The sequence below is a fragment of the Haematobia irritans genome, chromosome 3 (genome assembly GCF_050003625.1).
Source record: "Haematobia irritans isolate KBUSLIRL chromosome 3, ASM5000362v1, whole genome shotgun sequence".
In the NCBI taxonomy this organism is placed as follows: Eukaryota; Metazoa; Arthropoda; class Insecta; order Diptera; family Muscidae; genus Haematobia; species Haematobia irritans.
In genome coordinates this window covers 50,319,609-50,342,813 of record NC_134399.1, presented here as the reverse complement: position 1 = coordinate 50,342,813, position 23,205 = coordinate 50,319,609, and the positions used below count along the sequence as shown (strand labels likewise).

General features: G+C 40.8%; 1 protein-coding gene and 1 long non-coding RNA gene across 3 annotated transcripts in view; both read left to right on the top strand.

Moving 5' to 3' along the window:
- The first annotated feature begins 394 nt into the window (after positions 1–394).
- On the top strand, positions 395–1,969 carry LOC142230926 (uncharacterized). Its single transcript, XM_075301544.1, has one exon. It carries the CDS (start codon positions 395–397, stop codon positions 1,967–1,969), a length of 1,575 nt encoding a protein of 524 aa, XP_075157659.1.
- Positions 1,970–5,705: 3,736 nt separating this feature from the next.
- The window catches only part of LOC142230110 (uncharacterized), a 36,436-nt gene continuing 18,936 nt past the window's right edge, over positions 5,706–23,205 (top strand). The window contains exons 1-4 of one of the 2 annotated variants that reach the window (XR_012720579.1): positions 5,706–6,231; positions 6,290–6,853; positions 6,911–12,066; positions 12,124–12,350. This is a non-coding gene — a long non-coding RNA (uncharacterized LOC142230110). Of the gene's footprint in view, positions 6,232–6,289; positions 6,854–6,910; positions 12,067–12,123; positions 12,454–23,205 lie in introns of both variants that reach the window. The other variant, XR_012720578.1, reaches the window with a different exon arrangement.

Sequence of the window (23,205 nt, the reverse complement as noted above, 5' to 3'; positions counted from 1 at the left end):
TATATATATATATATATATATATATATATATATATATATATATATATATATATATATATATATATATATATATATATATATAATATATATATATATATATATATATATATATATATATATATATATATATATATATATATATATACATTTCTGAGGTTTTCAATGCTTCCCTAGGTTAAAGTGGCAGCCCGATTAAGATTCAGGCTCACTTAGACTATTCAGTCCATTGTGATAGGTTAGGTTAGGTTAAAGTGGCTTCCCTAAGTGGTTTCACTGGAATGTGGAACGCCGTTCGTACTCTGCTATAAAAAGGAAGTCCCTTGTATATATATATATATATATATCGTTGCAAAGAAAAAATAACGAATTAGTGGAGGAACTGGACAGAAACAACATGATTTCGCCTGCAGAGAAAAAGCGACTAAAAATGGACGTAGCTACAGCACCAAGGATTTATGGCTTGCCAAAAACACATAAAGATGGTTATCCATTACGGCCAATTTGCTCATCTATAGATTCACCTTCGAGCAATCTCTGCAAGTACATTGGAAACCTTTTAAAAATTTTAACACAGGACTCGAAGTACAATATAAAAGACTCCCTGCAATTTAAAAATAAGATCAAGAACCTGACTATCAAGGAGGATGAAAAATTAGTATCTTTTGACGTTGTGTCCCTATTCCCAAGTGTACCGGTTGACTTAGCTTTAAAAATCATCGAAAGTAGATGGCAAGAATTGGAGGGCCATACTAGACTTACAAAGAATATATTTATGAAAATTTTAAAATTCTGCATAGTGGAGAATAGATACTTTACGTATGAAGACAAAACATATAAACAAAAGAGAGGACTGCCGATGGGATCATCTGCTTCACCTATTGTAGCTGATATAGTTATGGAACATTTACTGGACAACTGCATGGAAAACTTGACAACAAAACCAAAAATCTTGACGAAATATGTGGACGATATATTTGCTGTGGTTCGGGAAGGTGCAATACATGAGATCTTGACAACATTAAATGGCTTCCATAATAGCATAAAATTCACGGTAGAAATAGAGAAAAACGGCAGAATTCCATACTTAGACACGCTGGTTATCAGGAAGGAAAATTATAAACTTGGTTTAGATTGGTACCAAAAACCAACAGCATCGGGGAGAATAATGAATTATTTTTCACAACACCCAAAAAGGATAGTGATTAACACAGCAAAAAATCTTATAAACAGGGTGTTAAACATAAGTGACAAAGAATATCATTCTAAAAACAAATCCATTATTAGAGATATTCTACACAACAATAATTTTCCAAAATATTTAATTAATGACTTAATATCACAATTTAAACCGGAGGGGAAAAAACAAAACGAAAATAAAAACGAGGAAACAATATACAAGTCACTAGTATATGTCAACAAATTATCAGAACGAATTACAAACTCTGAAATCTTTGATAAAGGACAATACACTTTAGCACACAAGTCAAACAATACTCTCAAAAAATTATTTTCCAACATGAAAACCAAGATCCCCACTATGGAAAAACATAATACGATTTATGAAATACCGTGCGGTGGAAATAATAAAGAAAAATGTGAAAAAGTTTATGTAGGAACATCCAAAAACAAATTAAAAACAAGAATTTCAGGACATAAATCGGATATTAAATTACGCACCAACTCGAATACCACAAAAACGGCACTAGCAGGCCACTGTGCGAGAAACAATCATACCCCAAACTTTGACGACGTAAGAATATTAGAAAGAGAGAATAATTACAGCAAAAGGTTTACACTAGAAACACTTCACATAAACAATGTACCTGCAAGCAAACGAATGAACTTCAAAGTTGATACAGAAAACATCGCTCACTGTTACAGGCATTTGCTTCGGAAAAGGAAACAACAAATACATGGTAGTGATCATCGTGCAATAGTAAAAACAACTCAGTGCAATACAGACAGCTGACGAGGGTAGTGAATCTACAGTAGCTTTAAGTATTTTGTGTTGTGGATACTATACATGTAAGTCATTGGTTGTGTTGCTGTTTTAATTTTTCTGTTCGCCTGATACTTGAAAAATGAGATTAAGATATGTCTGTCCGATTTTTTTTTTTTTTTTTTTTTTTTTTTTTTTTTTTATAATTATATTATCCTATAATACCATTTGAGATTATTAACTAAAAGTAATTAAGATTTACACTTCTTTAAATTATTAAATGTTTAATACTGTGATATTTATGAAATGTAATTTCTATAAATCTATTGTAGACCCCTGAGGAAGCGATTCAATATCGTAATCGCGAAATATTGGGAATAATAAATAAAATATTTTAAAAAGACCTCGAGCTTGAAGAACCATTAATTTATAAATATATATATATATATATATATATATATATATATATATATATATATATATGTATATATATATATATGTATATATATATATATGTATATATATATATATATATATATATATATATATATATATATATATATATATATATATATATATATATATATATATATATATATATACATATCTTATTTGTCAAAGTCGTTGTTAGGCGCAATTATAAAGAAAAATAAAACAAAAAAAGTCCATCTCCGGTTTTGGTGAATCGGAGCCAATTAAAAATTTTATTATTAGTATTATATGTAAATATATGTTAACAGGTGGCGGCACAGACGATTCATAAATTTCATTCGGGTTATCAACCCACACAGCGCAAGTTTAGCACGGACAATGAATCGTTTGTCGCTTTGTTGTATACGGCCGCAAGTTGTCTGAACCGCCCTAAAGAGACACATATATCTTATTAGTCAAAGTCGTTGTTAGGCGCAATCATAAAAAAAAACAAAAAAGTCCATCTCCGGTTTTGGTGAATCAGAGCCAATTGAAAATTTTATTATTAGATTTTTTTGTAATGGACAGGTTTTGTGAATAAGCGGTGGCGCTCTTGGCGTTTTGCTGCGGCTGTAGCTCGCCGGAAATGGGGGGTTCTTCCGCTCTATCCATTCATTTAAAAATTTAAGTGCCAGGTGGAAACATTATTTTTATAAAACGTTGAACAATGGACGGTTATACAAATCTGAATTTGAAATTTAAAATAAAACGGACGGACGGACATTCTAGAAAAGAATAACACAACTTTGTTGGAATTTGGTTATATACACGAATTGGCTTTGCAAACCAGATGTAATTGGTTTGCTGGGCTCCCTCCCTCTTCATGATCCCATGCGACCATCCTGTGAGAAACTTTTGTGCCCTACTGTTACAAAGCATCTCCCTTACAGTAGCTCACAGAACTTCTCTCACAGTAGCTACATTCCCGAACCTTTCAGAAAGAAATCAACACATTGTGTTTCAGATTTAAATCAATTCACATTTCATATATATTCGAGCAGAAAAATGTAAAATTGTAAAAAAAAATATCATAAAAAGTAATGTATAGGTGAGTATATAAGGTTGTGGTAAATTAATAAGGTAAGTACATAAGGTAATTCTAATGTAAGTATATAAAGTTTGTAAAAATATATAATCACAATTAGATGGTAAGTATTCGAGGAGAAATAACCTAACCAACATTTATTTTTTTAATTTACTTCAATTGTTTTCCTTCGTTAATATTTTATAACTCAATTTTCATGTTTGAATTAATTTAGTTTTGCTTAGCTATTTTTGTATTTTAATTATGATTATTTTTCCTCTTACAACAACAGATTGATTTAGTAATAATCCATAATTTACAAATTCAGTTTTTCTTCTTCTTTTACGATTTATCAATTACTTTTAGTTTCTTATTTTTCTTTTCAATTTTGTAATTTTTGAATATTTTTGATATTCATTGATATTTTTTTAATAAAATTCAAAATTTGCTTTCTATTTTTCTTGAAATTTTTGTTTGATTTTTGAATAGAATTACTTTTCAGAATTTTTGACTTTTCTTTTCAACAAATAATTAAGTTCAATTTCAGCAAATGATTAATGATCATTGATCCAATAAAAATTATCTTTTTTTTCTTCAATTTTAATGGGAAAGGAACATCAATAAAACAGATTTTAAGCAAGATGAGCCAACTTCGATTTTCTTTGGCAAGTATAAAATATTTGCTCTTGAATTTCGTTTCAAACTTGATAATCGACATCAAACACGTTTTTCTTGGTTAACATGTATCTAGTTGATTACGTAACACGCAATTTTAGAATTTTAGAATTTTTTACTTTATAATTTCGTCTCTGAGCTCATTTTTAGCCTGTGCTCCGAAACCAGAGATGGATTTCGTCAACCAAGAAGATTTTGCCTAATTCTTGATCCTACTGGGTACTTGTACTCACTCAGCTGTCTGGGATCACTTCTCATTACCCCAGTCTACCATATGGAGGTGCAGTCTTGCCAACCTCGGGATAGTGTGGCGGCTCTATTGATGTGTGGGCAACTCGGGTCTCAATTCCACAATCACATATAGATGAATCTGGCAGACAATTCTAGTACCTGAACCGTGTTCCCACAATATCCTGAGTTTTCGCACATAATTAAAATAGCAAAGAACAATAAAAAGGAATTACTTATATGTCCTCACAGGAGAATAGACTAAATAGAAGATCCTTACCCGAGTTTCTCAGAAGAAAAAAAATCATAAAAATCCCGGATCCACACAAACAGGGAACCAAAAATGGATTTTCTTGCAGTTCTGCCCTAGATTTAAACAACATATTAATTCACATTCACTTCCTACCATTACGAACACACATACCGTAGCACTAAATTACTGAAAATATGTAAAAAAAATACACCAAAAAAGCAACACTGTTTCGTAGTAGAAAAAGACCCGATTACTTGCAACTCACTATTGACAATGACCCCAAACGTTTTTGCATTGTCATTACAATGTCATCGATCGGTACGTGTCCTTTAGCAAGGTCATGTCCAGTTCTGCCAACTTGTCAAATAATTGGGGTCCATTTGATCCTTTCCAATGGGCATTCATAAAATGTCGGAAATTGTCACTAGATGGCGCTAGTCATCGAGGAGAGAAAAATGCAAAAATACATGATTGAATCATCCAGGTATACACAATGTCCTAACAATATATTCTCCTAACAACTCAACTCCTCAATACATGTCCAGATCCGCCCTGCATGTAAACCGACGTCCGTCTGAACTTCTCACCGATATCCATCATAACACCTCAAGAATGACGTTCAGCGTCTGTCATCATCACGGGGTGTGAAGTCTGTGACGTTTGAGGAATGAATATTCCAATTATGTCATTTGTTCCAGTGTTGCCACATCCAGACATTCGGAGTCACGAAGAAGAAGAAATTAAAATTCGTTTCATACAAATATGGACACAGTGGCCGTCACAAAGCCAAATTTCTTATTCGGAGACCGTGTAGAAATAAAAATTTGGGAACCACGAAGTCGGACACTAGATCTGTAAACTGCTGGTTTCACCACTTACGGCTATCTATACAGATCGTCGTCAATAATGCACAAAAATTGTCAAAAAGTAAGCGATCTTATCAATTTAGCACTTTTACGTGATCCAAGGGTTGGCAACCCTATCCATATATCTACCTGGTTATCCATACCATGGTAATCTAAATAGATCAAAACGCTATTTATCGATAATCGAAAATGAATTCAACATCACTCATATACACCCTGTTGTAATTTATTGCAAGCACATTCCACGAACACACAAATCATTTTCGGTCGTCAATAATTTATGAAAGTTCCCAGGAATCGTAAAACGGAATGTGGACGATATCCACATCTATTTGCCCAATTGCAAGGCAAAGAATACCTCCGAGCAAGCTATGAAATAACATCGAATATCATAAATTGGAAACATTACTGACATGCCCCAATACCAGTATGTCGTCAATAATGACCGACCCTGTAGCCATGCCGCATACACATCCGACTGCTGCATTCAGCGCCACAGTCATGAACGGTATAATGCCCCCAGACAAACCAACAAATTTGTCCTAGACCATACCCCTTCCTGGCCCCAAAATCGTTGCCCAAGCGGATACCAATTCCTAGTAGCGCGTGACCATTAGACAAGCAAGACGACTGGTGACGTCCATCAACACGCCTGAACACAGTGGGGACCTCTAACGGCACCAATCGCACTATGGGTGAAACATAACGTCATAACGTCGCACTATGGGTGAAACATAACGTCGTCCTCTCGGAAAATCATTCGTGAACACCCCTGGTACGTATCTCAAACGTATACTCGTACAATAACATGGACGAATTCTCATATCTCACAGCCGTACATTCGCAAACTATCACCATGAGGTTCGTGTATAGGTGAAATTGTAAGTCCCATGACAACAAATGTGATGGTAATAAAAAAACATTCATCCCAATGATATCGGCTAGCCATGAGGTCATGCTGATTCCGGGACTCAATTCCATGACACTCAACCGAGAGTGGTGTACGGATCCTGTCCGTATTTGCATAATAGCCAATCAAAGTCAAATCCACCAACAGCGGCCATCAAAAAGTTATACGCAACATCACAATCCGGAATGCTAAAAAAAGTAGCCATAACTCACTAACCAAGTCATACGAACAATTAACCGTGGTCATAGTACCATCAAAAATGTCCACAAGGTAACGTGAACCGACAAGCTAGGTAGATAGACCAAGGAAGGTATGGCATTATTCCATGTAATGACAACACTACACATATCACCACTTGCCTGCCCCAATTCACTCCACAATTATGGCCATCGGCAATGTATAAAAACAAATGACAACAACAACTAGAATGTATTCGTCTTCATAGCCTTTGCCATACCTCCTGATGGAAGTAAGTCACATCTCGACAGTAAGTAATTGAAATTATACAACATCGTATACCGATTCCCCTTATTCGCCCCCCTAGGTCGGTCAATAAACATTCGAATTACCCAGTAGCAGTCCGGTTATGACACAATAATGGTTCCCTGCCTACACGTAAAAAAAACAGGACAATTTATCTGGTACAAGACCTATGAATGGACCGCAGGTCAAATACATAACTGCGCATCTATTGCTATACAACTCGTAACCGCAAAATATCTGTCCAGTCGCCCTGCCCACAACATGACCGTTCAACGTACATGTCCATAAGTGAGTAGACTCGATTCACATTTGTTCATGCTCAATTATCGTGACCAAGGCATCACATCTACCGGAAGTTACAAAGCCGCGTAAAAGCAATGAGTCGATATGCGTAAGTGGTTCCTATGTTCCCAGCTAACATGAAATAAGCCCCTGGGGTCCCCTTCAAACTTGTACCACCACAACTACCATATGATGCTTATATGGTATATTAAAGGTGGTGAATAATATTACAGTGACAAATATGTAACTGCTCTACATATTCTCTATATTCAGTAGTTGTGTTATTACAAGTATATATGACATGGTAATTCCGGTAATTTGCGGTCCTTGATTCGTCCATAGCTTACAATAGAAAAAGGGTTGAATATTAAGGTGTTCCAGTGTAGCTAAAAGTGTGATGAAAAATACAATGTTCCTAAACAAGCAAGTGTAAGACCCTGGAGGTTGTCACAAGCGCTTCTGTGTAAGGTTCATTATTAACCGACATGATATGTACGAAGTGTAATTCCTCTTCTATAACCGGGGAACAATCCAAATAGAATTTTTCCGTCTGGTAGAATTTAAACCCTACCCAAAATGTACCCAGCATATGCCTCTGGTATGAATCTTTGACTGGTCCATTTCGGAATTAATGTGTCCCAGTAAGCACTGTACCAATCTAGGACTTGTTAAGTCAATACCTGTGTTTCTACCAGTCCGTAGTGTCGTGCCAGCAATGAATGTCTATGTCAATTAGAATCATTGAATGTTCGTCGTAAGCGCAAAAAAAATGTTTCCTGATACAATCATGAAATTTATTGATCCAATCAATTTTCTAATTGAGATGTCTTCAATCACAGAAAATGATAGCATCAGTCACAATTTTAATTGAGCCTAGAAAAATTCTTGATAAAAACAAATAAATTGATTTTTCTAGCTCTTTTCATTCAATTTAAAATTAAAAATTTAATTTATGTAGACTGCAAAACTCAATTAAGTCCTTAATTAAAAAAAAGTCAATGTTCGCCGATTGCGAAAAATATGAAAAATATAAAGAAAAATAAACACGATAGTTTAGTATTTTCAATATATAATAAAAGCAGGAGGCTTTATTGATGATTTTAAATAAATACAAAATGGTAAACAATATTACCTATAATTTCCAACGATATGGATAAATTTGCAACCGCACCAATTGGCTTATCGATAACAAGTAAAAGTGAGAGATGCTCTCAACCAAGATGGCGGAAGGCGGGGCTTTTGACAAGATAAATTAGTATTCAAATTATGACATTTCTACTCTGGCAGGGATGTACCAAAATAGTAGTATACAAATTCTAACGAACTCTATTAATCCCAATTAATCTTTATTCTAACTTAAACATTGCCGGCCGCCTTGCAACATCAAGGTATGTTGTAACTAAAACTAAACTTAAAATAAAAAATGAGGCTAAGTGCAGTGCAAAGAGAGTTTCTTTCAGTTCATTTACCATAAATCCAATTTATTCATTCATTTATCTTTTCAAATTCAACTTAAGACTAGATTACAAAAAAAAACTAATAAAAATAAGTACGTAAGGTCAGAAGGGGACCTGGTAGAACCCAAAAGGGGGGCTCTCGCGACAAAGTAGCGATGGGTCAAAAGGGGACCCGGTAGAACCCCAAAAAAAGGGGGCTCTCGCGAATAGAGAAACAATAAAACGATGGCCAAAAGGGGGCCGTTAGAACCCAAAAAGGGGGCTCTCGCGCATTTACCCTAGCAGTTTTACAACCCGGACAGAACCCAACCAAAAATTGTATAATGAGCCACCGGGAGACCGGGCGACGTATACACCCTATGTGTTATGATTCGCCCATATACCTCAGGACCAAAAACGATCGCAACCCGTCCCACTCGGTAAAATTGCGGATCTGCCAAAGGTAATCCCAAAAAGGATTCCTTGATCCGTTCTGGCACGGCTTCGGCGGGAGTCAACACACGACCTAGATCGTGCACACGAGCAGTAAACGTCAATTGCTGTTCTGGATCATAAGCGGACGATACTGTCAACCGGCAAAATTGGACCCCCTCAATATTTGTAACCGGGAGCCCTAAGTTCTCGACCATAGAGCTACAGATTTGGCTTTGTCGCGCGCAGTTGTCGATTACTGCACGGACCGGAACGGACACACCATGGGGAGACACGCGGACTACGAGGCTGGGCGCCAGAGTAACGACATTCTGCAGGGGCAGAACTCCGACGCCGCCAAAATCGGAATATGGCCGTGCCACAGCAAGATCGGACGGACGATTCGTATGGCTCTCACTACGAATCCGCTGAGCAGACCTCGAGCTCCCATGCTCGATTCGATGCGCCGCAGCCGCAGCGTGCAATAAAACATTGTGGTCCCCGGAGCAAATGGGACACCTACGCCGGCTAGGACAGTCCTTCGATTGGTGGGTCTGTGCTAAACATCTATAGCAATGTTTGACCGCCGACATATCAAGAGGGCACGCAGTATCATCATCCGATTTTTCCATAATATCCTCGAAATTTTCCAAGCCGTCGGCGAAGCACGAGGTATTTTCCATGATACTGCGAGAAAATATACGAATTACAAAGAGTTCGCCGAAGTGTCGGTCAATGAGACCAACTTAGCTATAGGTCGTCTTACAACGCCATTCTCCGTACGTACATCCGCGACCCGAATATGACCATCTACGCCCGACGAATAACGACTAGATCATTTACCATAACATCGCGCTGAGGAAATTTCCCTTTATATCTCATATGGAGATTCTTCAAATATTCCTCTTTCCAACGAACACAAAACTGTTGTGCAAGAGCCTGTACCTTACGAAACCGATTCACCAGCGAAAGAGGCTGTTCGGTTATAACTGGTTCAGCAGGGGCGAGTAGTGGGGCACCTATAAGAAAATGACCCGGTGTCAAAGCGTCAAGCTCCTGCGGGTTATCCGATTGGGGACAAAGAGGTCTTGAATTCAAACAAGCCTCAATACGAGCCAACACCGTCGAAAACTCTTCAAACGTGAAACGAACATTCCCTATTTGCCTTCTGAAATGCAACTTAAAACTCTTCACCCCAGCTTCCCAAAGGCCTCCCATATGAGGCGCACCAGCTGGGATAAATCGCCACGATAGGCCCTGGTGTGCAAACTTAGAGGACACGACATCACTGCTTCCCCTAATTAAATCCCGGAAATTTCGTTCAAGCTCACGCGACGCACCGACAAAATTTGTTCCATTGTCCGAGAAAATGGTCGCAGGACAACCCCGACGAGCAACAAACCTATGAAATGCCGCAAGAAAGCCGGCAGTCGACAAGTCGGAAACCGCTTCCAAATGAATCGCCCTAGTAGCAAAACACACGAAAACGCACACATAACTTTTAGTTATGCGACAATAACGTCCAGTGAACGACTTCACCTCAAAGGGGCCTGCATAGTCTACGCCAGTCGTAGTAAAAGGTCTGTCGAGAACAGTTCTTTCCGGAGGAAGAGGAGCCATCACCTGACTACAAACCCGTTTCCTCTCCAAAAGACATGGTTTACACCTATGTATAACCGAACGAATAAGATTTCTGACCCCTAATCTCAGACGATGATAAACTGTGATCCGCATAGCTACAATCACGCCTATGAGCGGGATGCGTCCGATAAAAGAATCTCATAACATATGAGATAACACGCAGCGCTCTATCCAGAGAAGAAAATCTATCGAGAACATCCTCGTATGAATTAACGAAAGAAGCATGTGCCTTCACAGACCGAATTTCTACGTCGGTGTCAAAAGAGGAAGTGTCACGAACCGGCCATTCCGATTGACTAGACGATAGCCATTGAGGCCCATGCCACCAAAGTCGAGAGGCGGCCAAATCCGAAGGGGACACACCGCGGCTGCCAAGATCAGCAGGATTATCCTCCGACCTCACATGATACCAATTCGTACCACCGACGTTCTCCTGAATGCGACAAATGTTGTCCAAGTCGAAGGAGTCTTTTTTAACCAGGCCAGAACTATAGTCGAATCCGTCCAACAATAAATTCGACGAAAATCAATATCGACCTCCCGAACGACCGTTTTTGCGAGTTCGGACGCTAAAACAGCGCCGCAAAGCTCCAAACGAGGCAAAGAAGCCGATTTCAACGGAGCAACTTTCGTCTTGCACGATAGCAAATTAACGACAATCTCGCCATTTGGGGCCAAAACTCGAATATATACTACCCCCGCGTATGCCTTAACCGAGGAACTTGAAAATACGTGAAGCTCGGCCGAACTGCACGGTGTGTAACGAATCCGAAGCGGAAACTCCTCCTCAGTATCTTCAGCTAGCTGTAACAGTGTCCGTATCGCGAGATATGGTGCACAGTTTACACCGAAGGTCACCGTTTGTAGTTCATAGTCCTGGACTGTCCTTGTCGGAGAGTCCCTAAAAACAATTCTCTGCAACGGAGCATGAGAAGAGTCCACTCGAATCTGCCTATACATTTGTGTAATATCGCAGTTGAACACGTATTTAAATAGTCGCCAACGCACAATAAGAAGGACTATGTCCTGCTGCAAAGTGGGACCTACGAGAGTGGTGTACGGATCCTGTCCGTATTTGCATAATAGCCAATCAAAGTCAAATCCACCAACAGCGGCCATCCGGAATGCTAAAAAAAGTAGCCATGACTCACTAACCAAGTCATACGAACAATTAACCGTGGTCATAGTACCATCAAAAATGTCCACAAGGTAACGTGAACCGACAAGCTAGGTAGATAGACCAAGGAAGGTATGGCATTATTCCATGTAATGACAACACTACACATATCACCACTTGCCTGCCCCAATTCACTCCACAATTATGGCCATCGGCAATGTATAAAAACAAATGACAACAACAACTAGAATGTATTCGTCTTCATAGCCTTTGCCATACCTCCTGATGGAAGTAAGTCACATCTCGACAGTAAGTAATTGAAATTATACAACATCGTATACCGATTCCCCTTATTCGCCCCCCTAGGTCGGTCAATAAACATTCGAATTACCCAGTAGCAGTCCGGTTATGACACAATAATGGTTCCCTGCCTACACGTAAAAAAAACAGGACAATTTATCTGGTACAAGACCTATGAATGGACCGCAGGTCAAATACATAACTGCGCATCTATTGCTATACAACTCGTAACCGCAAAATATCTGTCCAGTCGCCCTGCCCACAACATGACCGTTCAACGTACATGTCCATAAGTGAGTAGACTCGATTCACATTTGTTCATGCTCAATTATCGTGACCAAGGCATCACATCTACCGGAAGTTACAAAGCCGCGTAAAAGCAATGAGTCGATATGCGTAAGTGGTTCCTATGTTCCCAGCTAACATGAAATAAGCCCCTGGGGTCCCCTTCAAACTTGTACCACCACAACTACCATATGATGCTTATATGGTATATTAAAGGTGGTGAATAATATTACAGTGACAAATATGTAACTGCTCTACATATTCTCTATATTCAGTAGTTGTGTTATTACAAGTATATATGACATGGTAATTCCGGTAATTTGCGGTCCTTGATTCGTCCATAGCTTACAATAGAAAAAGGGTTGAATATTAAGGTGTTCCAGTGTAGCTAAAAGTGTGATGAAAAATACAATGTTCCTAAACAAGCAAGTGTAAGACCCTGGAGGTTGTCACAAGCGCTTCTGTGTAAGGTTCATTATTAACCGACATGATATGTACGAAGTGTAATTCCTCTTCTATAACCGGCGAACAATCCAAATAGAATTTTTCCGTCTGGTAGAATTTAAACCCTACCCAAAATGTACCCAGCATATGCCTCTGGTATGAATCTTTGACTGGTCCATTTCGGAATTAATGTTTCCCAGTAAGCACTGTACCAATCTAGGACTTGTTAAGTCAATACCTGTGTTTCTACCAGTCCGTAGTGTCGTGCCAGCAATGAATGTCTATGTCAATTAGAATCATTGAATGTTCGTCGTAAGCGCAAAAAAAATGTTTCCTGATACAATCATGAAATTTATTGATCCAATAAATTTTCTAATTGAGATGTCTTCAATCACAGAAAATGATAGCATCAGTCACAATTTTAATTGAGCCTAGAAAAATACTTGATAAAAACAAATAAATTGATTTTTCTAGCTCTTTTCATTCAATTTAAAATTAAAAATTTAATTTATGTAGACTGCAAAACTCAATTAAGTCTTTAATTAAAAAAAGTCAATGTTCGCCGATTGCGAAAAATATGAAAAATATAAAGAAAAATAAACACGATAGTTTAGTATTTTCAATATATAATAAAAGCAGGAGGCTTTATTGATGATTTTAAATAAATACAAAATGGTAAACAATATTACCCATAATTTCCAACGATATGGATAAATTTGCAACCGCACCAATTGGCTTATCGATAACAAGTAAAAGTGAGAGATGCTCTCAACCAAGATGGCGGAAGGCGGGGCTTTTGACAAGATAAATTAGTATTCAAATTATGACATTTCTACTCTGGCAGGGATGTACCAAAATAGTAGTATACAAATTCTAACGAACTCTATTAATCCCAATTAATCTTTATTCTAACTTAAACATTGCCGGCCGCCTTGCAACATCAAGGTATGTTGTAACTAAAACTAAACTTAAAATAAAAAATGAGGCTAAGTGCAGTGCAAAGAGAGTTTCTTTCAGTTCATTTACCATAAATCCAATTTATTCATTCATTTATCTTTTCAAATTCAACTTAAGACTAGATTACAAAAAAAAAACTAATAAAAATAAGTACGTAAGGTCAGAAGGGGACCTGGTAGAACCCAAAAGGGGGGCTCTCGCGACAAAGTAGCGATGGGTCAAAAGGGGACCCGGTAGAACCCCCAAAAAAGGGGGCTCTCGCGAATAGAGAAACAATAAAACGATGGCCAAAAGGGGGCCGTTAGAACCCAAAAAGGGGGCTCTCGCGCATTTACCCTAGCAGTTTCACAACCCGGACAGAACCCAACCAAAAATTGTATAATGAGCCACCGGGAGACCGGGCGACGTATACACCCTATGTGTTATGATTCGCCCATACACCTCAGGACCAAAAACGATCGCAACCCGTCCCACTCGGTAAAATTGCGGATCTGCCAAAGGTAATCCCAAACAGGATTCCTTGATCCGTTCTGGCACGGCTTCGGTGGGAGTCAACACACGACCTAGATCGTGCACACGAGCAGTAAACGTCAATCGCTGTTCTGGATCATAAGCGGACGATACTGTCAACCGTCAAAATTGGACCCCCTCAATATTTGTAACCGGGAGCCCAAGTTCTCGACCATAGAGCGACAGATTTGGCTTTGTCGCGCGCAGTTGTCGATTACTGCACGGACCGGAACGGACACACCATGGGGAGACACGCGGACTACGAGGCTGGGCGCCAGAGTAACGACATTCTGCAGGGGCAGAACTCCGACGCCGCCAAAATCGGAATATGGCCGTGCCACAGCAAGATCGGACGGACGATTCGTATGGCTCTCACTACGAATCCGCTGAGCAGACCTCGAGCTCCCATAGGTTAGGTTAGGTTAAAGTGGCAGCCCGATTAAATTTCAGGCTCACTTAGACTATTCAGTCCATTGTGATACCACATTTAACTAAAAGTACCTATTACATATGGGCACTTCTAGTCTTAACCACTGAACCTTCTCTATTATTTACTTTTGTGGAACCAACCAGATTGCTCCAAAAACATTAACAAACTGCTTAAGTTAACGTTTTCCATGTCAGCCAGTAATCTAAAGCTATATGCTCCTAAAATTCGCTTACGCCTTACACAAAAAGCAGGACACTCACACAAGAGGTGTTTAATTGATTCCTTTTCCTCCACGTCATGACAGCTTATACAATAGTCATTATAATTGGCACCTATAGTTTTTGCAAATTCGCCTATCAGGCAGCGACCCGTTATAGCAGATATTAGGAGTGCTATCTGACGCCTTGAGAACACTAGCATATCTAGTGTGCGGTTTAAGTTGAAATGGGGCCATATTTGCTTGGTGTCGTTACAACCCTTGCAATTTTCCCATCGAATATTGGCCATCATAACAGCCTTCTCACGCAGTAAGAGCTTGCAGGTGGCCAGAGGCATACCAACAGATTCTAGTTCCCCTGGAATATGTAAGGTAGTTCCTAGCCTTGCTAACACATCTGCTTCACAGTTCCCCGGTATGTTCCTATGACCAGGCACCCATATTAGGTGAATATTGTATTGCTCAGCCATCTCGTTGAGAGATATGCGGCAGTGTATGGCCGTTTTTGAGTTAAGGAACACAGAGTCCAAGGATTTTATTGCAGGTTGACTGTCTGAGTATATATTAATGCCAATATTTGTTGGAACATTACTTCTCAGCCAATTCACCACCTCTCTTATTGCCAATATTTCAGCCTGAAAAACACTACAGTGATTAGGTAATCTTTTCGCTATTCGAATTTCCAGATCTTTAGAATATACTCCGAACCCCACTTGTCCATTCAATTTGGAGCCATCAGTATAGAAATCTATATATCTTTTATTCCCCGGGGTCTGTGTACACCACGCCTCACTGTTGGGAATTAGAGTTTCAAACTTTTTGTCGAAAAGTGGTTTTGCCAGGGTGTAATCCACTACGTTAGGCACATCTGGCATTACTTTGAGGACCGAACTATGACCGTACATTTTTTCCGACCATAGCGATAGCTCGCGCAACCGCACAGCCGTTGTTGCAGCTGACTGTTTGGCCAAAATGTCTAAAGGCAATAGATGTAGCATGACATTAAGGGAGTCTGTTCCTGTCTTACTAAATGCGCCTGAGATACATAAGCTCGCCATACGCTGAACTTTATCTAAACAAGTCGGTTTCTGAAGTGCCGGCCACCAGACTACAACACCATATAGCATTATAGGTCTAACCACTGCCGTGTATAGCCAATGCACAATTTTTGGTCTTAGTCCCCACTTTTTCCCTATTGCCTTTTTGCACGAGTACAAAGCTACCGTGGCTTTTCTCGCCCTCTCTTCAATATTATGCCTAAAGTTCAGCTTCCTGTCCAAAATAACGCCAAGGTATTTTGCACACTCACCAAAGGGAATTTCAGTACCCCCTAAGGAAATGGGGCTAACCGTGGGAGTTTTGCGATCTTTGCAGTACATGACTATTTCTGTCTTTGCTGGATTTACACCAAGACCATTATCTTTCGCCCATTTCTCAGTCATCCGGAGAGCTCTCTGTATAATATCTCTGATTGTGGATGGGAATTTTCCCCTGACTGCTAGCGCCACATCATCTGCGTATGCTACTTTTATCCTTTCTTTTTCTAGAGAAACCAAAAGATTGTTTATAGCAACATTCCAAAGAAGAGGTGATAGAACTCCTCCTTGGGGAGTGCCTCTGTTCACATACCTTTGTATGTTTGCTTGCCCTAGTGTGGCTGAAATACGTCTCTTCATTAGAAGTTCGTCTAACAGCCTAAGTATACCTGGATCAACATTCAGAGTTTTCAGTCCATTTAATATCGAGCTCGGATGGACATTATTGAACGCCCCTTCGATGTCTAGAAACGCCACGATTGTGTATTCTTTGACAGATAGTGAGCTTTCAATAAAGCTGACCAGTTCATGCAATGCGGTCTCAGTAGACCTGCCCTTCGAGTATGCATGCTGTCGTTTCGAGAGCAAACCTGAATCCACGCTAGTTCTAAGATACATGTCTATCATCCTCTCCAGGGTCTTAAGTAGGAATGAGGATAAGCTGATTGGTCGGAAATCCTTCGCACTCGAGTGAGAGGCTTTTCCTGCTTTAGGTATGAAGACGACTTTTGTTTCCCTCCACTTTTCTGGAATATATGCTAAGTTTACACATTGTTTATATATCACCGTCAACCAGGGGATAATTCTTTCAGCCACTGCCTGTAACTCCGCCGGAGTAATTCCATCAGGTCCGGGGGATTTGAATGGTCCAAAGCTATTTAAAGCCCATTTTATTCTAGATTCCGACACAATTTCCTCGATAGGAAATGATCGCTGAGCCTCTGTTACAACGTCGGAACATGGTTCAACCGTCTGATTTCCAGGGAAGTGTGTGTCCAAAAGTACCTCCAACGTCTCCTCACTGGATGTTGTCCAATTTCCCTCCGATGTTTTAATGAAACCTGGAGCGGTGTTAGTGGATGCTAGTACCTTCCGTAGTCTGGAAGCCTCTGACGTATTCTCAATACTGCTACAGTAATCATCCCAAGAGTTTTGTTGAGACCTTCTCAGTTCTCGTTTATATTCTCTCAGATTCATCTTGTAAGTGTCCCAATCCTCCGGAGCTCTTGTGGACTTTGCTTTGTTAAAGAGCTTCCTGCAGGATTTCCTCATATTACTTAACTCCGTAGTCCACCATGGCGGCCGATTTTTTCCCCTTGGCTTTCCTCTAGGGCATGCAGCTTTCAGTGAAATGTTGAAGGCCTTAGTAATCCGCTCCACTGCGTGTTCGATATCTTGCACAGTGCTCATATTTGTCTCCGGCACTTCCGGTATCATCAAATTGAACGATTCCCTATACCTATTCCAATCAGCTTTCCTAACATTTGGCGGAAATATGGTCTTTGAAGTACGAACAGCCAATCTGAAACTGATGTAGCGATGATCTGAGAAGCTATGTTCCCTCAAAACTTGCCACTCAGATATCTTATCATTCAGTTCCGGAGAGGTCAACGTTACGTCCAAAACCTCTTGTCTGTTCCTGGTGACGAAGGTTGGTGCATCTCCCTTATTGCAAACTACCAGGTTAGTACGCAAAATAAACTCTATTAGCGACTCTCCCCTTGCATTAGTATCACTACTTCCCCAAATACTATGATGTGCATTTGCATCGCATCCCATAATGAGTTTTGTCTTTGTTTTTAGTGACTCCTCAACTAAGGTCTTAACGGCACAGGTTGGCATATCCCTATCATGTCCCATGTAGACCGAAGATACCCAATATTTGCATGTGGATATCTCTAGACTGGCTACGACAGTGTCTGCATTGCTCAATGAAGGAAGCAGAAACAAGTTTAGTTCGTTTTTAGCAATTATACATGCTCGATTTATATCGTTACCGGTATTATGCAAAAGTTTGTAACCCGGAGTGCTTAATTCACAGATCTTGTTCTTATATATGTATGGTTCTTGAATAAGAACTATATCTATGTCTCCTTTCATCAGGAGAACTTTTAAGGCAGCACAAGCGGCCTTACAATGGTGAAGATTTATCTGGAGGAACCGTAGAACCATCCAAATTTTCAACCACCGTCACATCAGCCGCTTCAATTGAGTCATCAAGGGCTTCCTCTTCACAGATCTCGGTGACTCTCGAAACAATCCGCGGTTCAGCTTTGGTGAGGCTTGAGCCTGTAGAAACTTCCCGCATATGATTTTCGCCATAGTCTGCAGGTTTTATGTCTCCTTCGGCTTCGCTAGGAGACTTTTTCACTGCTGACTCTACCGGAGGCTTGTCCGTTTCGGTATCCTTTGGCTTAATATAAACACCGCATGTCGTCTTGGTCCATCCACCTCATCCAAACGACCAACCTTCCAATCGGCGGTTGGAAGATCTGGGTTACATTCTTTTAGTCTCTCTAGTATTGACTCAGGATCAGGAGGGGTTGCCGGTATCCATGCATGTGCTCTAGGTTTAGCCGGTATGTCTTTTTTATCGACTAACTCCAAAGCGGCTCCTTCCCAAACTTCACCAATTAGCATCAATGCAGCTTTAAAGCAATCCATAGACCTCTGGTCTGCAAAAGCTATTAACTTATATCGTCCTTGATACCATCCAGCATCTTGCCGTCGAGGACTTGGTCCGGGAAACTTTTTTCGCACCTCTGAGTAGACACCAGACATCGCGTTCTCAATTTCCCCCCATTTTTGCCTTGGAATCATACCGTCCAATGCTCCTTTATTAATAATAGCCATCACAAGGCTGTCTTTTGCAACTGAGGCAAACGATCTTTGATCCCGTTTAGAGGATGGTAGCTCATCCGGTGATCGTTCCCTTTTTCCAGCTTCAAGAATTCCTTGAGCCCATTTTAAGGAATCGCTTTGCTTAGCCGACAACGTGCTTGGGTCGACTGATCCTAATTTCTTTAGGATAAACAAAGCATTTCTTCGTTCCTTGAATCTCTTTCGAGAGGGATTGCCTCCTTTTGATGTCGTCACCTTAGAAAAGGTTCGACTTGCCAAAGTATCACCGCCAGTCGACCCGTCTACAGGTCGACTAATTGGGCCTGACTCTTGGTCGCTGCCCGAATTTATAACTTCAGTCGTTACCCGTCCACTGGGCCCTGAAGTTAGCAACCCAGTGGATGACTTTGAATTTCGCTGCATGGTGGTTTATTATTTCCACCACACGTGAAATTCGTAATAAGTACTTATTACGATGAAATCCTCCGCTATTAGAAAACACGTCCGTTCAGTTCGACGGTTGAATAATGAGTTCCCATGCTCGATTCGATGCGCCGCAGCCGCAGCGTGCAATAAAACATTGTGGTCCCCGGAGCAAATGGGGCACCTACACCGGCTAGGACAGTCCTTCGATTTGTGGGTCTGTGCTAAACATCTATAGCAATAACGATGTCGTACGACCATACGTATCCGCCTCTCAATCGAAAGAGAGAGGAACTTCCGACAATGCCGCAATGCGTGACGACCTCCACAAACCCTGCAAACCAATTGAGCAGGAGTTTGTACAACGCCAGGAGCCTCTACTACAGTCGGCGCCACCACGGGCTCTTCCACAACTACCGGAGGTGGACTCTCAATTTTCTGGGACGATTGCTGAACCTCCGGCGGAATTGTAGGAGACGTTATCGCCATCGGCTCCTCCAACAACGCCTGTTCGACCGCCGACATATCAAGAGGGCACGCAGTATCATCATCCGATTTTTCCATAATATCCTCGAAATTTTCCAAGCCGTCGGCGAAGCACGAGGTATTTTCCATGATACTGCGAGAAAATATACGAATTACAAAGAGTTCGCCGAAGTGTCGGTCAATGAGACCAACTTAGCTATAGGTCGTCTTACAACGCCATTCTCCGTACGTACATCCGCGACCCGAATATGACCATCTACGCCCGACGAATAACGACTAGATCATTTACCATAACATCGCGCTGAGGAAATTTCCCTTTATATCTCATATGGAGATTCTTCAAATATTCCTCTTTCCAACGAACACAAAACTGTTGTGCAAGAGCCTGTACCTTACGAAACCGATTCACCAACGAAAGAGGCTGTTCGGTTATAACTGATTCAGCAGGGGCGAGTAGAGGGGCACCTATAAGAAAATGACCCGGTGTCAAAGCGTCAAGCTCCTGCGGGTTATCCGATTGGGGACAAAGAGGTCTTGAATTCAAACAAGCCTCAATACGAGCCAACACCGTCGAAAACTCTTCAAACGTGAAACGAACATTCCCTATTTGCCTTCTGAAATGCAACTTAAAACTCTTCACCCCAGCTTCCCAAAGGCCTCCCTTATGAGGCGCACCAGCTGGGATAAATCGCCACGATAGGCCCTGGTGTGCAAACTTAGAGGACACGACATCACTGCTTCCCCTAATTAAATCCCGGAAATTTCGTTCAAGCTCACGCGACGCACCGACAAAATTTGTCCCATTGTCCGAGAAAATGGTCGCAGGACAACCCCGACGAGCAACAAACCTATGAAATGCCGCAAGAAAGCCGGCAGTCGACAAGTCGGAAACCGCTTCCAAATGAATCGCCCTAGTAGCAAAACACACGAAAACGCACACATAACCTTTAGTTATGCGACAATAACGTCCAGTGAACGACTTCACCTCAAAGGGGCCTGCATAGTCTACTCCAGTCGTAGTAAAAGGTCTGTCGAGAACAATTCTTTCCGGAGGAAGAGGAGCCATCACCTGACTACAAACCCGTTTCCTCTCCAAAAGACATGGTTTACACCTATGTATAACCGAACGAATAAGATTTCTCACCCGAGGTATCCAGTATTCTATACGAAGAATACGCAACATCAACTGATTTCCTCCATGAATGGAAATCAAATGAACAAATTCCACCAAAAGCTTCGTGAATCGACAGCTGTAGGGCAAAATTATAGGGCGCCGCTCCGAATACGAAAGAATAGGCGAGCGGCTCAAACGACCATGCATCCGCATTACACCCATTTCATCAAGGAACGGGTTCAAAGAAACAAGTGAACTGCCAGCACCTAACGAAGACCTATCCATCAAGTCCTTATATTCATTACCATAATTCATTTTTTGAGCAAGCACTATCAAGCGACTTTTAGTTGCCCTAATCTCAGACGATGATAAACTGTGATCCGCATAGCTACAATCACGCCTATGAGCGGGATGCGTCCGATAAAAGAATCTCATAACATATGAGATAACACGCAGCGCTCCATCCAGAGAAGAAAATCTATCGAGAACATCCTCGTATGAATTAACGAAAGAAGCATGTGCCTTCACAGACCGAATTTCTACGTCGGTGTCAAAAGAGGAAGTGTCACGAACCGGCCATTCCGATTGACTAGACGATAGCCATTGAGGCCCATGCCACCAAAGTCGAGAGGCGGCCAAATCCGAAGGGGACACATCGCGGCTGCCAAGATCAGCAGGATTATCCTCCGACCTCACATGATACCAATTCGTACCACCGACGTTCTCCTGAATGCGACAAATGTTGTCCAAGTCGAAGGAGTCTTTTTTAACCAGGCCAGAACTATAGTCGAATCCGTCCAACAATAAATTCGACGAAAATCAATATCGACCTCCCGAACGACCGTTTTTGCGAGTTCGGACGCTAAAACAGCGCCGCAAAGCTCCAAACGAGGCAAAGAAACCGATTTCAACGGAGCAACTTTCGTCTTGCACGATAGCAAATTAACGACAATCTCGCCATTTGGGGCCAAAACTCGAATATATACTACCCCCGCGTATGCCTTAACCGAGGCACCTGAAAATACGTGAAGCTCGGCCGAACTGCACGGTGTGTAACGAATCCGAAGCGGAATCTCCTCCTCAGGATCTTCAGCTAGCTGTAACAGTGTCCGTATCGCGAGATATGGTGCACAGTTTACACCGAAGGTCACCGTTTGTAGTTCATAGTCCTGGACTGTCCTTGTCGGAGAATCCCTAAAAACAATTCTCTGCAACGGAGCATGAGAAGAGTCCACTCGTATCTGCCTATACATTTGTGTAATATCGCAGTTGAACACGTATTTAAATAGTCGCCAACGCACAATAAGAAGGACTATGTCCTGCTGCAAAGTGGGACCTACGTGAAGAATATCGTTAAGACTATTCCCGTTGGACGTTTTATTAGACGCATTAAACACGACGCGAAGTTTGGAAGTCTTCTTCTCGAGGTTAATGACCGGATGATGTGGAAGATAACACGAGAGTGTATCACTTGAAGAAATGGCGGATACTGGCCTCATGTGATCTAAATACAAATACTCTTTAACAACAGTATCATAAACTGATTTCACGTCTGGCCTTTTCAATAATGACGATTCATTACGATAAAATTGCTTCAAAACAGTTGTTCGGGGCTCACCCAAATATCCACGAGGACCGAACTCTTCCTTTAGCGTAAGTGTAACTATATATCTACCTTCCGAATCTCTGCGCGTTGTCCGAACATAATTTTCCTCACAGAACTTATCGGAGGAGGACAAAACCCCTTTACGTGGTGTTTCTTCCAACTCCCAAAATCGCAACAGCGTCCTATCTAAACTTTTATCTTCATCAACCGCTATAGTCGTAGTAAACGTTTGAATTTGCGATGTAGAAATCGGACCCGTTACTAGCCAGCCGAAAACACTGTTCTGTGCTATCAATGATTGAGCCGCAATCTGCCGGCAACCTTCTAATAATATTTTTGGGTACAAGTCAGCGCCTAGTAGAATATCGACCGGTCTCGACACGAAAAGATTCGGATCAGCTAAGCGAATATCCGGAATCTGAGACAACACTTCCTGCGACACCGCAAAGGAAGGTAAATTCCCGGATATAGATTGGAGCACTATAGCCATAGTTTCCAACAAAACCGACGCGTTGAGTG